The following is a 16808-nucleotide window of genomic DNA, read 5'->3' as shown; positions in this document are numbered from 1 at the left end:
GGAATGTTCCCCCAACATATCTCCCTCTTCTTAACCCCCCCCCCCCCAACCTAAAAATCCCCCTGAAAACGTCTGTACACTTCCAAATAACCATTACTATATGTAAGCACTAGTCAAAGTTTGTAACTTGTAGCCCCTCCCACGGGGACTGTGGGGGAGTAAGTCGCCACGAAAGACATAGTTATAAGGTTTTTCGACTACAGTGAGTAAAACGGCTTTCTCAGAATTTTGGTTTGGTGACTTTGGGAAAATAATTGGCGTGGGAGGGGGCCTAGGTGTCCTCCAATTTTTTTGGTCACTTAAAAAGGGTGCTAGAACTTTTAATTTCCGTTACAATGAGCCCTCTCGCAAGATTCTAGGACCGCTGGGTCGATACGATCACCCCTGGGAAAAAAACAACAAAAAACAAACAAATAAACACGCATCCATGATCTGTATTCTGGCAAAAAATGTGAAATTCCACAATTTTATTGATAGGAGCTTGAAACTTCTACAATAAGGCTCTCTAATACGCTGAATCTGATGGTGTGATTTTCGTTAAGATTGTATGACCTTTAGGGGATGTTTCTCCCTATTTTCGAAAATGAGGCAAATTTTCTCAGGCTTGTAACTTTTGATGGGTAAAACTAATCTTGATGAAACAAGCATAGGCGATTCTTTTGATGTAACTAATGGTATCGAAATTCTATTTTTTAGAGTTTCGGTTACTATTGAGCCGGGTCGCTCCTTACTACAGTTCGTTACCATGAACTGTTTGAAAGCTTAAATTTTGTCCCAATTCATTAAGAATAACTGCTGAATTACAAAAGCCATAGAATAAATAGTTGAAATTACTAAAAATACTTCAACGTAAGGAGCGAGGTATTAGGAGGAGGTGAGCCCTCATATGCGTAATAATTTCTGTTCGTTTTAAGTTTTATTGCTGCTCCTTACTTCCAGTTGAAAAAAAAACTTTTTCATATTTATTTTTTCATTGTTTTTTTTTTAATAATGCTAGAAAATCCTGCGCTCCCTTCATGGAAATTTTCTTCCCCCATGACGAATTCCTCAATGGAAAGTTCCCCCAACATATCACCCTCTTCTCAACCCCTCCCCCCAACCGAAAAATCCCCCTGAAAACGTCTGTACACTTCGCAATACCAATTAGTATATGTAAGCACTGGTCAAAGTTTGTAACTTGTAGCCCCACTCCCATGAGGACTGTGGGGGAGTAAGTTGTCCCCAAAGACATAGTTATAAGGTTTTTCGACTACGCTGAATAAAATGGCTATCTCAGAATTTTGATCCGTTGACTTTGGGAAAATAATTCGTGTGGGAGGGGGCCTAGGTGCCCTCCAATTTGTTTGGTCACTTAAAAAGGGCATTAGAACTTTTCATTTCCGTTAGAATGAGCCCTCTCGCAACATTCTAGGACTACTGGGTTGATACGATCACCCCTGAATAAAAAACAAAACAAAAAACAACAGCAAACAAATAAACACGAATCCATGATCTGCCTTCTGGCAAAAAAAACAAAATTCCACATTTTTTTAGATAGGAGCTTGAAACTTCTACAATAGGGTTCTCTGGTATGCTGAATCTGATGGTGTGATTTTCGTTAAGATTCTATGACTTTTAAGGGGCGTTTCCCCCTATTTTCTAAAATGAGGCAAATTTTGTCAGACTCATAACTTTTGATGAGTAAGACTAAACTTGATGAAACTTAAATATTTAAAATCAGCATTAAAATACAATTCTTTTGATGTAGCTATTGGTATCAAAATTCCGTTTTTCAGAATTTTGGTTACTATTGAGTTGGGTTGTCAAACCACAAACTGTTTGACAACCTAAATTCACAGCATGCTAAGATCTATGTTTGCAGGAAAAACTCTATTACGATAAATCAATTCTTCTATTTAGACAAGTGGCAGCATTGGCTTGCATTTTTTTCTTCACAATTAATGGCTTTATAGCCAGTTCAATATTACCTCCTGCCTAATTAGTCTTGTGTCATCTCAAAATAACAGCAAAAAGCCTAGAAAAAATGGAAGACTTGGTTCAAAGTGACATAACACTTAGGCCTATGATAGGTGAGATAAACAAATCCCAGTAGTAGAACTCTGTTCATTTTTAATGCCATATCCAGGATTATTAACAGGAATGAAAATAAAGCTGACAGCTAGAAACATGCATATTTTTATTCCAGAAGAATGGTCATGCATTTTGCAAATACTTAGTGCAGATTTCTGGCCTTTTTCTCCCACAAAATACAAACTTTGGTACAAACCTAGCTAAAATGTTTTCAAGAATAAATTCTGAAAACTATTGGAAGGGTATTTACATTACCTCCCTGTATGACATACCATATTATCAAATAGTTTAACATTCTTTACTAAACATACAGTCCAAAAAATAGCTGTTATTAAAGACCTTTTATCCAAAAACTAATGGTTATTAAGTCAATGCTATATCCAGGGGGGAAGGTTACAGGGTTTGAGTCCCTCTCTTAAATCTTGTGAAAACATAACAAAAATGCATATAAACAAGTGTTGATACATGTTTTAGAGGTTTTTTTTTGTAAGCTCCCCACTCAAAAAACTCAACACCATTCCCTAAAAAATCGTGCATGCACCATTCTACAGGAAGGTAATGTGAAAAAACCTAGAAAATTATATTGGAAAATTATTTACATATTTTTAGGGCCCCTTTTTCAAACTTTTCATGAAAGGTGCTTCACATAAGATGGATGAGCATTCAAACACATATGGATTTAACCTTTGACTTCATTTCATCTGAAAGAATTTAGATGCATATAAATATAGGATAAAGCTTGCAGTATGGATACCAAGGGTTGAAAGCTTTCTTCTTATTGCGGAACAGCTAGTTTAATTAGAATTTAGTTTCGAAAAGCAATTACAACAATTAACCCCATTTTCTTGAAACATCGCTCAATGTATCAATCCCCCCCTCCACACACACACTGAAAGATCACCTAATGTTATGCCTAAGAGCAAATGCGCAACTAAACACCATTGTACATAATCATGTTTCAGGTGAATCAACTCAGTTAAATGAAGCTTAAAAATATTTATGTATATTGATTGTTTATTTGCAGTGGAATCCATATTTAGCTTTGAGAAACAACACACCACCTTGCAACTTTATGCTATGGAAGCTTGATAATGGATATTTACAACAGTTTTTGATAATTTTAAAGTATCTCAGAAATGGCTATATCTAATTTCATGATTAGCTATTGTCATAATTAGCATAAAAGCTAATTTAAATTGATTATTTCAAAATTTTCACTAATAGCATTTGCTATCTTGTCATGGTAATATCTCTTTTGCTGCTTAAAAAGGACACTGAAACTTGCTATTCGTATTTGAATAACCTATATTTTGATGTGTTGGGGCTTGAAACCTCTGTAGCTCGAAAGTTGGGTAATATGCTGAATTTGATGGTGCAGTTGTCATCCAGCTAACTCACTTTTTAAGGGCACTTTGCTCCTGGTTTCTAAATTTGGCAAATTTGTTTCAGGCTTAGAACTTTTAATGGGTAATTGTAGGCTTAATGAATTTTAACTGTTTGGAGTCATCATAGAAATCGCTTTGATGCATACACTACTATCATTGCTATCAACTCACTATAGCACCAAGCCATCTGAGGTCAAGATAACTGCACATGGTCCTCCTCGATGCCACCTTATTCAAGGTTCACTATTTGCCAAATCCCGAGGTGTTCCAGTTTCATTTGAGTCCTTTCTTCCAGCCTACTCCTTTCATGTTATGGGATGACCCGCTTTACATATAGCCCCAGATGGATGATAAAAAAGTATAACATTTGGTTAACAGTCATCCTTCATCTTTTTAGAAATGTGCCTTAGTCATATTAACTTTTCTTATGTCGTAGCCCTAAAAAATGGGATCGAACCATACTTTTTGTACAGTATGTTGTTTGATAAACACTTGTCAAATGACTACCTTCAGAACTCTCTTAAAAATTTCCTTTGGAAAATGTTGACCAATTTTAAGCCTTCCAAAGTGTCAACGTTTCAGAGCTATGCTTGGCCACTCTTGGAATTTTGTTTTTCAGCATTTAATCACAACTCACAAACTTATCATCCTCTTCTACTAAATTTTTTCAACTGAAAAAAAAAACGACAAAAACAACTATATGTCTTGGCTATTCTACTTTTTTGCATCTTCACTACATCCACTTTTTTAATCCACTTTTATATATATATATATATATATATATATATATATATATATATATATATATATATATATATATATATATATATATATATATATATATATATATATATATGTATATATATACATATATGTATATACACATACTTATTGTAAAATGCCCTTTGTTTAGTTTTGGTTACTATCAGCACAAGTCATTCTTTACTTACAATTTGTTTCAATGAATTGATTAATTATATGCCTAAGAAAAAACTATAGACTTCCAAGACTAGAAAAATTTTAGAAGTTGATCAGACTGGCACTCAAGGAGTGGTGACGCTCGAAGGTGAATATAGTCATGAAACTGGTGTAACTTAGCACTGCCGTGTTGATCTCAGACAAATTTGGGCTGTGATGAATTTATATTTTTACCCCCAATTCAGTGTCACTACTTTCCTTAATTTCTTTCTAGGGGAATCCTTGGTCAATGGTATGCAAACCATGTATGCTGCTGTAAAAGGAGGAATCTTGGCCGACGAAATGGGCCTTGGAAAGACTCTTGAAGTTCTTGCTTTGATTGTTGAAAATCAGAGGGAGCTTGATGTTCAAAGGGATTTATTACCTATTGGAAACACCACCATAGTAAGCTACTACTAAGTCCTAATAGGGTAAAAACGAACATATAAACCTTTAAGGAGGGAAAATTATTGATTTATTGCCTTTTGGAAAGACTCAGTGGTACTGTTAAATTTTGAATATACTGGCTAGTATCATCTTTTTTCTAGCCTGCTAAATAATGTAAACAAGAAGCAAAAGAAAGCTGCACTAGTTCTAAAAATAATCTCATTAAGGGTCATATAATTTAGAACTATCGTAGAACCTGCGATTATCTCTACCACTTAAGATAACTGGGAAATTATTCTGGAGTAGCCAAACTGCATTGTTAATTATTTTGTATTTTCTCATCAAACTTTCAATTTTAATCAAATATCCAAAAAATTTGTATGTGCAGAAATTAATAGAAAAGGAGTAGAGTAAAACACGTCTAGCAAGGATCTAATTCATAGTTGGGGAGCAAAAGGGATATTTTTCAGAATCTTGCACTTGAACATCAACTAATAGGGGCTCTTAGATTCCAACCCAGATTGATAGGCAAAGACTAGTGCAAAAATTTTGCTTTGTGTGTCAGGATCTTATACAGCCTCTTTGAGGAAGATGGTTCCTAAATGGGTCACAACTAACAATCCTTCAGAAAGAGTTGCCAGATCTCAACCAAACTCGACAGCAAGTAAGCACTTGATTCTAGCTATAAATTTTTGGATCTTGAACCAATTCCAAGTGGGAGGGGAATATATGTATATATATATGTATATATATAGAAGGGATTAAACTAGTGGTTACAAATATGAGGCTAATGTTGTTATAAAGTCGTTTGAAATCAAAAGAAGTCAAGTGTATATTTTACATGTTGATAGATATGGCAGCCTCCGAATTGTCGAAAATGTTATTCGCTAAAGGAATTTTAATCTGCATGATTGGAAGGGCTAATATAGACCCTTATGCTCCCTGTAATCTCAACATTAGTCCTTCCTCTCCAATCCAACGTGGTAAATACGTAAATATTGAAACCTGTTTCGATTCCGGGTTTCCCAGGGAGTATTTAGAGAATGGTAGTAAATGATTAAATATTAATCATGTGTATGAAGTGTATGTATGTGTGATGTGTATGAAATGTATGTATGTGTATGGAGTGTATTAATCAAGTGTATGGAATCCTTGAAGCACATATGAAAAAAATTGTAAAAAAATTAAAAACTATATTGAACTATGGATAAATATGGGAAAGATTTTTTGGGGAGGAAAGCGGGGGTGAGTGCTGTAAATAATGTTGAGTCTGTGGTGTTTTGTTTTTCCTTCTTGTAATAATTACCCTATGGCTTTAAAACACGCACATACACAATCTACTCAATATTGACAATGTTGGGGAACTTGAATCACAAGGATTGTCAAGCCATTTGTAATTACCACATGGGAAAAAGTAGTGTGACATCGCCGATGGATAGAGGGAGTTAATATCCATGAAAACTGCATCCAGCTTTTCGCCAGCAAGTTGTCCAGTCGGGTCAGTTTTAATTATACGATCCCCAGGAAAAACATATTAACACCAATTCATAAATGTTCATTAGCCCACTCGAAAATATTAATGTTTTTTTTAGTTTTACTGGATGTCAAACTGTTAAACATTTAAAATCTACTTTGGAGAACCCGCCACTAGCACCACCCCCGTTAATTTCTAAATTGTCCTAATGTATGCTATTAGTATCTCAAGCCAATGGTATATGTGTAGCAACGAGAAAGGCATATTTGAAGCTTTCCAGTCCTGTTTTTAAAAAAAAATTTTTGTACACCCTGGCAACCGCTTCAATCTGAATTATATTTTAAAAAAAATCTCCCCTGCTGCCTCGTAAAATAAACTGCATATGAATTTTACCGATATTTAAATTTGACTTCTCAACAAACAAAACCATCAACCCACTACACCTCTCACTATAATTATCCAATTTCGTTATCAGACTATCAACCCAACCCAAAATGCATCCTCAAATCATGTAAGTCCAAATAAGTATTTGGGATTCAGTTGACATGTAAACTGAAAATACATCACCCGAATTCTCGTTTAAATGAAAAATCTTTTGCGAGATGGATGCTTTAAAACTAGCCCCCCCTCCCCTTTCACGAATCTGTTGTTGAAGAGCGGCTCGAATATTGCTAACATTTGAGTGCAGTATGTCAGTTGGATCGATTCAGATGATACATTCAATAAAAGAATGGAGTGGGTCCTCAAATGCACCCTACAAATATTTAAATTGCCCAATGCAGAGTTATAATGCGTAAAATTATGTTGTAAACCTTCGGGGTTCCATTGCCCGCACTGCTACCACTTTGTTTCATAACAACTTCCCTCACGTCAACGTCAATAGTATCATGGTGAATTAGGGGGTGTATTGAGGTGTGAAATCCTCCAGCTCACTGATGATAATCTCGAGTGTATCAAGGCTGAGGGGGTCAACCCAAACAAAGTTATTCCCTGATACACTCTGTTGATCGATGGCTCTTGGGTGAGCTGGAGTAATGTCTGTTGAAATATTGGGAGGAGTTGAAAGAACAGAATCACAATTCACCGCCTCGTAATTAATATTAAATAAATCATTAAAATCATCAGAACCGATTTTAGGGGATGAATCATTCTATTTTATCATAGATTGAATTTCCGTGAAAGGGTCATTAACCCCTCCCCGCTCCCGTTTCATATTGTAAGCCGTCAGGAGGTGTGACAGGGTTTTCATCCCTGCAACACTGCCAATTTCTCGGACAACAACTCCCCCTTCCTCAATCTCACCAGTATCAATCTCAATCTCACCTTGTCTGACCTAGTTTTGAACCAAATTGGTGTTTAATTATACAAAATAACTAAAAATTGGAATGAGATTCGATCTCTTTGGTTATTGCCGTGTGTATGAGTGGATGTATAACTGTGAGTGTGTCTATAACTATGTATATGAATATACACATGTAACTGTGTGTATATGAGTATGTGTATGATTTTGACCAATCCCCCATCACATTTTTTGACACTAGATTTTCTATAGTTACTTTAACTGTTAGCCTTCTTTGACTTAAAAAGGTCAGATTATGATTGAAAGGAATTTATTTTAAACTGGCTTTCAAAATATCTAAGCCGAAAACTTTCTTGTTAAAAACAAATATTAATAAAATGAGCACTTGTATTCCCCCGAGACATTGTGAAAAATAGTTTTTTTTTTCTATTTTTCCACCTTGAAACATTTTTGGTGAGGGATCAGGCTTTAGTGGAAAGAGTAACAGGATGTGGGAAGAAGAATAATTTTTAATTATGGAAACTAGGTTAAAAAGGAGCTAGATTAAAAGCTTAATTCTTGTAAAGGCTTAGTTCTCTCCAATTTATCACTTGATTTATAATTAATATCAGCTATTCCAGGAGTATTCAATTGTTGTAATATTTCCACAGTGGTCCTGAATTTCTTTGTTGCTAGCTTCTGGCATTCTCCTAGAATAAAAAGGGGAAAAAACATTTTTCGTTTTTTTTGGAGGGGATCCTCCCCTTCTTCCTAGGGGACCTTACTCATTATTAAAAATCAGGTTTATCATAGGCGACACAATAGCGCTGCCTAAGTAAAGAACGATATTTGCACAATGTATTTTTTTTTTGTCTTAGACCAGGGTACTTTGTGTCAAAGAAGTTGTCGTAGAAACTTCAAAAAGGACTCGTTCGATTGCAAATTGAAATGCCTAGTGCCCTTTTCATAGTCGAAAGTGATTGGGGGGCAACTAACCCCACTCCCTCGTCCACCCTTTCCCCAAACACATTCAATCAAAATTTGTGATACCCATTTTATTCAAGTTAGCTGAAAGTTCTGTAAATTGTGTTTCTGAGGATGACAAGTTCCCCCCAGCCCTCAGACCAAGGGTTGTAAATAAGCCCTGGGGGCATTTAAGGTTTTTTTTATAGGAATTGTTGTCATAGAAACAGGGCTCATTCGATTGAAAATTGAAACGGCTAGTGCCCTTTTTAATAGTCGAAAGTGATGGAAGCGCAACTAACCCCCCTCCCGTGCTCACTCTTTCCTAAACACATCCAATCGAAATGTTGAGATAGCCCTTTTTGCAACATAGTTGAAAGGCCTGGTAATTATGTCTTTGAGAATGACCCCTCCCCCCTACAGCCTTCAGGGCAAAGGTTGTAAGTTATGCCTTGAGGCAAATAAGGTTTTTTATAGAATGAATGGTTGTATTAACTTCAGATGGGACTCACTTGATTTGAAATCGAAAGTTATGGTACCCTTTTCAAGAGTCAAAAGTGATTTGAGAGCAACCATCCCCCACCCATACTCATCATTCCTCCAAAGACGTCTGATTAAAATCTGGAGATAGCAAATTTATTCATGAAAGCCGAAGGGTCCAGAAATTATGTCTTTGAGAAAGATAATCATGCCCCCACAGCTCTCAGGGCAAGGGTTTAAAGTTATGCCCCGGGGGGCATTGAAAATTCTTATAGAATAGGGGTGGTCGTATACACTTTGGAAAGGTCTCATTGGATTGGTAATATAAATTTCTAGTACCCTTTTTAAGAGTCAAAGGATCTGAGGGCAGCTATCTCCCATCAACACGTCGTTTTCTCCTTAAATACATCGAATAAAAATTTTGAGGCAGTCATTTTATTCGAAATAGTCCAAATGTTATGTAACAAGGCTTTTGGGCTTGATACAAACCACCAGAGCCTGAAGAGAGGGTTGTAAGTTATGCTGCGGGGCATTTAAGATTTTTACGGAAGGGATAGTTCTTTAACTTTAGAAGAGGTTCATTTGGTTGAAAATTGGAGCTCCTTTGTAGCGTCGAAAGTGATGGAGGGCATTTAGCTCTCCCCTTCCTGACAATCCCTCTTTTCACTAAACGCATCTGATTGAAATTAGGAAATAGTGATTTTGTTCAAAATAGTCCAAAGAACATGTAATAATGCCTTTAGGATTGACACCCCCCAGCTCCCTGGGGATAAGGTTGTAAGTTATATCATGAAGGCACATAAATTTTTATGGAATGGGCGGTCGTATAAACTTCAGATTAGGCTCATTTGGTTTGAAATTGGAATTTGCCCTTATTAACAGTCAGTGATTTGAGAGCAACCAGCCCCTCCACGCTCACCATTTCCCTTAACACATTCAATCAAAATTTGGCTATAACAATTTTGTTCATCGTTGTTGAAGGGTCCGGAAATTATGTCTGTGAGGAAGACCCCCACCCCCTAACGCTCTCAGGGCAAGGGATGTAAGTTATGCCCTGGGGGTATATAAGGTTCTTATAGAAAGGGTGGTCGTATATGCTTTGGATGGGTTTCGTTGGATTTGTAATCAGAAGTTCTAGTGTCCTTTTTATGAGTCAAAGTAATCAGAGCGCAGCTACCCTCCCCACTCCATGCACAAGCACGTTGTGTTTTCCTGAGATGCATCCAATAGATATTTTGAGACAGGCCTGTTGTTCAAAATAGTCCAAAGATCATATAACTAGGTTTTTGAGGTTTATACAAACCACCAGAGCCTAAAGGTAAGGGTTTTAATTATGCCTCTGATGCATTTGAGATTCTTACAAAAGGATGGTTGTATAAACTTTAGAGGTGGCTCATTTGGCTGAAATTGGAAGTTCTAGATCCGTTTTAAGGGTCAATAGTGATCGAGGTCAACTAGCCCCTCCCCCAATTACCCCTATTTTTACTAAATGTATATGATTGAAATTGTGCGATGAAAATTTTGTTTAAAAAAAGTCAAAAGAACATATAACAATGCCTCCAAGGTTAGAACATCCCCCAGAGTGCTGGAGCAAGGGCTTTAAGTTATGCCCTTTGGGTTTGTAAGGTTCTTATGGAATCGTGGTCGTGTTAAATTCAGATGAATCGCATTTCATTTTGAAGTGGAAGGTATAGTGTCCTTTTTAAGAGTCTGAGAACCCCCCCCCCCCACGCCTATCATTTTCCATAACAAAAATCCAACTAAAGTTGTGAGACATAATTTTTTCAGCATTGTTGAAAAGCTCAGTGATTATGTGTTTGGGGATGTCGCTGATACCGGCGTATCAGCAATGTTTTTTGAACGGCTTATCATACCAAGAGGAAACTTTAGGGGCATCATGAGTGGGATGTTCAGTTAATCAAAAGGCAAAATGTAACTGTTACTATTGTTATTAATACTGCTGCTACTACTTTTACTACTAATAAATATACACCATTACTGCTACTACCGTTCCTACTACTATCACTACTACTATGATGTTAGTACTATTAAGGTTACGGGTATGAAGGTGAAAGTTTGACAAAATATTAAGGAGGAATTTGAACTAAATCAAAGCCCACTATGCGCATGTAGATTGTCAAAAGGCGTATCTCAAGAATTGATATGGGTATTAAGTTGAATTTTTCGTAGAATACTTAAAGGGGAAGATCAATTGAAAAAAGGCAATATATGCTTGTCACTACTAACACTAATACCACAGCTACTTTTCCTTATGCTACTACTGCAACTAAACTACTCCAGCTACTACTTCAATTGCAACAACTTGTAAATTTTACAGTGTTAGGATAAAAAGTGCGTCAAAAGGGTGTCAAAAGCGCACATCGACAATATTTTTGGAATGGCTTAACGTGTCAAGGTAAAACTTCTGGGGCATCACGAGAGGGACGTTCAACTGACCAAAAGGCAAGATGTACAGACTAGTACATCTATTAATACTGCTGTTACTTCTGTTACTTCTATACCGCTAAAACACCAACGCTGCAACAATTCTCCTAACTACCAACGCAACTACTGTCATACTACCACTATTAAGGCTAAATTTATAAAGATGAAATTTGAGAGAACATTGATTGCAAATTCTAACTAACAAAATACACTATGTGTACTTAGATTGTCAAAAGAGTGCATCTCAAGAATTGATTTGTGTATCAAGTAGGAACTCTGAGAGAATACTTAAAGGGGAAGGTCAATAGACCAAAATCTAATATGTGCACACTACTACCATTACTACTGCTACTGCAACATTTACTAGTTTCACTACTACTACTACTACTATTGCTTCAACTACCACTTCCATCGCAACTACTTGCAAGGAAGAGCATCAAGATGAAAATGAGAAGAGAGATGAAAAAGAAGAAGTATATGAATATACAGGCTATCAAACGAGCAAATCGACAATATCATAGCAATGGCTAATTGTATTGAATTGAGTTGTAATACTACTGCTGTGACTACTATTACAACTATATCTAAGGGTATGGAGGTGAAATTTTCAGAGAATATTTCTGAAAAATTCTATTTTACGAATGAAAACCTGCTATCCGTATGCAGGTCATACGGATCAAAGGAGCATATCAGCAATATCTTAGGAACAGTTTCGTAAGTCAAATTAAAACTTACAACGCTTGTTGTGGGGGATGTTGAACTAACCAAAAGACAATATTTGTACAGTACTACTGCTTCTACTCCTACAACAACTACTACTGCTACTATTATTATTATTGTCACTACTACTACTGCTACCAAAGCTCAGACTGCTACTATTAACTCTACACCTACTGCTACTGCTATCTCTACTGGTTTTACTAATACTACTAATAAAATTTAAGGGTATTAAAGCGAAAATTTTAGGCAATACAACTTTATTGAAATAAATCGAAACACGCTATGCTTACATAGGTTGTCAAGAGGACGTATCAGCAATGCTTCAGGACCGGTTGATGGTATTAAGTTAAAAATTCCATCGCGTATTGAAGGGGATGTTGAAAAAATGGTGCTATGTGCATACTGCTATTAATGCTACTATACAAGCTAAGGGTATTAAGATGAAGATTTCAAGAAATATTTAGGCCGATGCTGAACTAAATCAAAACGAACTAGGATCATGTAGATTGTAAACAAGGTGACAAAGCAATATCACAATGACGGCTTACATTATAAAGTTAGACCTCTCAGGGTAGATTGTGACAGATTTTGAACTAGCCAGAAGCCACTATGTGTATACTGACACTTAAGGGCATTAACTTGAAACGTTTAGGGGAAATTTCGATTGAACGAAAAAACTACATGCATGCAAGCATTAAAAGGGCATATAAGTAATATCTTAGGCAGCGCTGCTCTATCATAGTAAGTAACATCATCAATATTTTAAAGGAGCTGATTTGGTTGGAAATTCAAAGTTCTAGTAACCTTTTTAAGAGTCAAAAGTGACTGGAGGGCAATCAACCCTCCTCTTTAGCTCAGAATTTTGTAAACACTTCCAACCAAATTTAAGTTAGCCATTTTGTTCAGCGTAGCTGAACGGTCTTGTAACTGTATCTCTTGGGCTATTGCGTAGGTCAACCACCCCCCCACTTTTATGCAATTTGCCCATTATGTTTAAAAATTAAATGTTGCCTTAAGATTAAATCAAAATACAATGTCTTAATACTAATTCTCAATAAAGAATCTTAGCAGTATCCCAAGAACGACTAAAGGTATTATGTTCAAACTTTCGGGGCTACTTCTATTTCTATTTATGCTCTTAAAATTTAACCAAATCAGAATAGTGTACGTGTATCCAAGCTGTCAAAGAGTATAGACAGATTATTTTGCGAATAGTATCAAGTTTTCTATTTCAGGTCAACTAAGAGGGGTAGGAAATAAAATTAAATGCTGTTATTGGCGTCCAGATTTTTAAAAGGGTGTATTTGTTAAAAATTGCTGAAAATTTTTCTCTAGAATACAAATAGCAGACCAAAGTGTAAAGTCTTGAAAAACCGAAAAGATTTAAACTATTTTTTTATTTTTCCCTGAAAAGACTTCGTCAATATAAAACGAACAGAAATTAATTAAAAAAAGCTTTTTCCACAAAATATGTTTTTCAGAGAAAAGTAAAGAATTCCATTAAACCAAAAATGAGCAAAAATAAAACCAAATAACTACAAAGCGTAAAACTACTACCAATAAATGAGCTCAAACGAGCTCAAAACCCCTATGCCTTCCCAAGGCAAGAACATAATTTGCACCTTCCTGAAAAATTGAATGTTTTTACTGTTATAGCTTTAAAAAATCAAATATTATTGACATTTTGATTAATAAATATCAGTATGTGTATAATATCTGACAATGCATATTCATTTGTACTTTTTCAGTAAAGTGCAATTTATGTTCTGGCCTTGGGAAGACATAGGGGTTTTGAGCCCCACTCACGTTAATTTCTGCTCGTTTTGAGTTTGACTATGTTATTTATTGTAATTTCTGTTCTTTTTGGGTTTCATTTATTTATCGACGGTGGCTTGTGGTAGTTTTACGCTTGGTAGATTATTTGATTTTATTTTTGCTCATTTTTTGTTTAATCGAGTTCTTTACTTTTCTTTGAAAAACTTATTTTGTGGAAAATTTTTTGAAAATTAATATTTTAACAGATGAATTTTTAATATTGATATTCCTCTTTAAGATACCATTGAAAAAACCAACCCAACACCTCTTTATATACCTTTTCCATCAAATATTTGCATTAAGTATTAAATCAAATTTTCGTCCAATTATTTTTCATGAACATTTAATTCAGTCTACAATTAGTAAAACGGAAATCTAAGAAACTTTTTTCATTGCAAAATGACAGCAGGTAGCCTATGTAGAAGAAAGATATCCATCGTTCCGACTTAATCCGGTTAAGAGATACTAGTTTCAAAGAGTCTTAAATCAACATATGAATACATTATTATTGTGCTCGCTGAAGATGAGATTTTTTATGTTAACAGGAAAGCAAGGCTGCTAATCCCAGAGAATGAGAAAAAGGTTCAAAAACTGGAACAGCTAATTAATTAAGAATTTACTACCCCTCCAATAATGCAAATATGAATAACTAGTTAATTAAGAATTCACTGCCCATCAAACAATGCAAAATTTCCCCTAGGGCCACAGGAGTATTGCCTATCCCGGGGTAGGACCAACGTAGAGTGGGGCATGAGAAGGACATAGGACGTAATTTTTTCCAAGACCGGAGGAGTGTAGGGGTATGGGGGCACAGAATGTAATTTTCCTTGGAGCGATCGGACATATAGACTCCTTACTATTCGTTTCTACCTGGAACACTGTTTATTTGTTTCTAAAAGTGTAAGTAAAATTCTTCTGAGTCACCGCTGTCTCCATCAGTCAGTTTTATGGGGGCATATACTACCATGACTGATACCTTGCACTTTTTAGTCATAAAATGAGCGACTAGTATTTTATTATTAATACCTTCCCAACTTAAAGAGACTTACTAGCCTCCTTATTAACTACGAGTCCTACTCCCTGTCTATATACCCCATTCTTCCTGCTTGAGTGAATAAATTCTGTATCACCTAATTTCACGTTTCCTACCCGTGGAATATAAGTTTTTAAAACTCCTAATAAGTCCAGTTCAAAGCTTCTGAATTCGTCAGTCAAATGTCGTTATAATAGTTATTACCTTGCGTCGTAATATGCCAAGTTCTAATTTCCATATTCTTTAAATCCTTGAAATTATTTTTGCTTCAGGAAAAGCAATGGTCTCGGAAACCAGTGAAGGACGGGGACCAACACCTCTTGTCAAGTCTACACCGAAGTGCTTAAGCCGGCTTAGAACTAGACAGCAAGGAGTTCCTGGTACCTCCAGTATCAGTGGAGGATTTGTGCAATCCTTGGCCTATCTCGGTCATAACATGGTTTTCAGCACTATAAACAAGAGTTGGAATCCTGCACAGGCAATCTCAAGCCTATTATCTCCGATTCACTATATATTCATTCCTATCAATATTATGCTACTATGGGGAGGCAACCAATAGTCGATAAATTAGCTAGGAAGATATTTTTCAGCCCGAAAACGACCACCAAAATAGACTAAGCCTAGAAGAATTATCCATTAGTCATAATTCGGTGCTAATTAAGCATCGGCACTGTTTCTGTTTTTGAGAAAAACAGAAACAGAAAAAAACAGTTAGAAAAAAAAAAGAACAGAAACAGAAACAGGTCAAACAAAAACAGGTGACCTGTTTCTGTAATCTATTCTGTTTTTTGAAAAAACAGAAAACAGCTGTTTTTTAAAAAAAAACAGCTGTTTTAACAGCTGTTTTTCCTGTTTTTTCCTTACTTCTTCTATTTCTAATAGGAAAGAAAACATCTTCTTGTTAAATCCTTGTAGTCACATACAAAAGATGAGCAACTTCGTGTAATTCAACACACTAGCGTATTTTTAGGGGGGGGGGGGGCGAAATTTGTCATAAAATGTGTCCAATCGGGTGATACCAACGCTATATTCCTTTCAAGCTTAAATGTCATTTATAATTGACAATTTACCCTAGTTGCTCTTAGACCGTTGCTTTAGCGGTAAACCATTGCTCAAAGCATATACCAACACTATATTCACCGCTTAAAGCACGGATGCTTTCAAGCCGAGGCTACTTAGACCGCTGCTTGCTAATATATACCAGACAGACACAGAGTCATCCCATCTAGCTTATGTCCACCGCTTAAGTTAGAGGCTATTTAAAACGTCGCTATAGCGGTAACCCATTGCTCTAAGCAAATACCAACGCTCTATAACGCTCTATGGTTAGACCATTGCTCAAGTGGTAATAACCCTCCGCTACACACATACCAAGGTGTCTAGGTTCACCGCTTAAAGTACGGATGCCTTCAAGCCGTGGCTTGTTGGACCGCTGTTCTAGCGGTAACCCATTGCTCTAAGTAAATACCAACGCTATATTCCTCTTTTATATGGGGTTTCATTGAGCCCATGTTTGCCGCTTAAAGCACGAATCCTTAAAGCCGTCAATGGTTAGACCGTTGCTCAAGCGGTAATAGCCATCCGCTACACATATACCAACAGTAGAGACATTGTCATATGGGGTTCCCATCTAGCCCATGTCCACTGTATAGCGTTCAAGCTTCTCTCTCTTTCTCTATCTCTCTCTTTCGCTCAGATTTACCCCGCCGTGAATTAGCATGAGAGGTTGACTCTAGTTGAGCATTGTGGAGTGACATGCATGAGAGGAAAATTTTCAAGTAGTCAACCCGTAGTCAACGG

At 36.2% G+C, this 16808-nt stretch overlaps 1 protein-coding gene across 1 annotated transcript in view; it reads left to right on the top strand.

The window, feature by feature from the left end:
- The window catches only part of LOC136040147 (E3 ubiquitin-protein ligase SHPRH-like), a 98319-nt gene that overhangs the window by 5927 nt on the left and 75584 nt on the right, over positions 1-16808 (top strand). The window contains exon 2 of the mRNA XM_065724264.1: positions 4648-4817. Within this exon, the coding sequence (XP_065580336.1) occupies positions 4648-4817 (170 nt within the window). The remainder of the gene's footprint in view (positions 1-4647; positions 4818-16808) is intronic.

This window comes from Artemia franciscana, chromosome 2, assembly GCF_032884065.1.
Source record: "Artemia franciscana chromosome 2, ASM3288406v1, whole genome shotgun sequence".
NCBI lineage: Eukaryota > Metazoa > Arthropoda > Branchiopoda > Anostraca > Artemiidae > Artemia > Artemia franciscana.
Note: the sequence above shows the minus strand (reverse complement) of the source record. Positions and strands in the feature narration are given on the sequence as shown.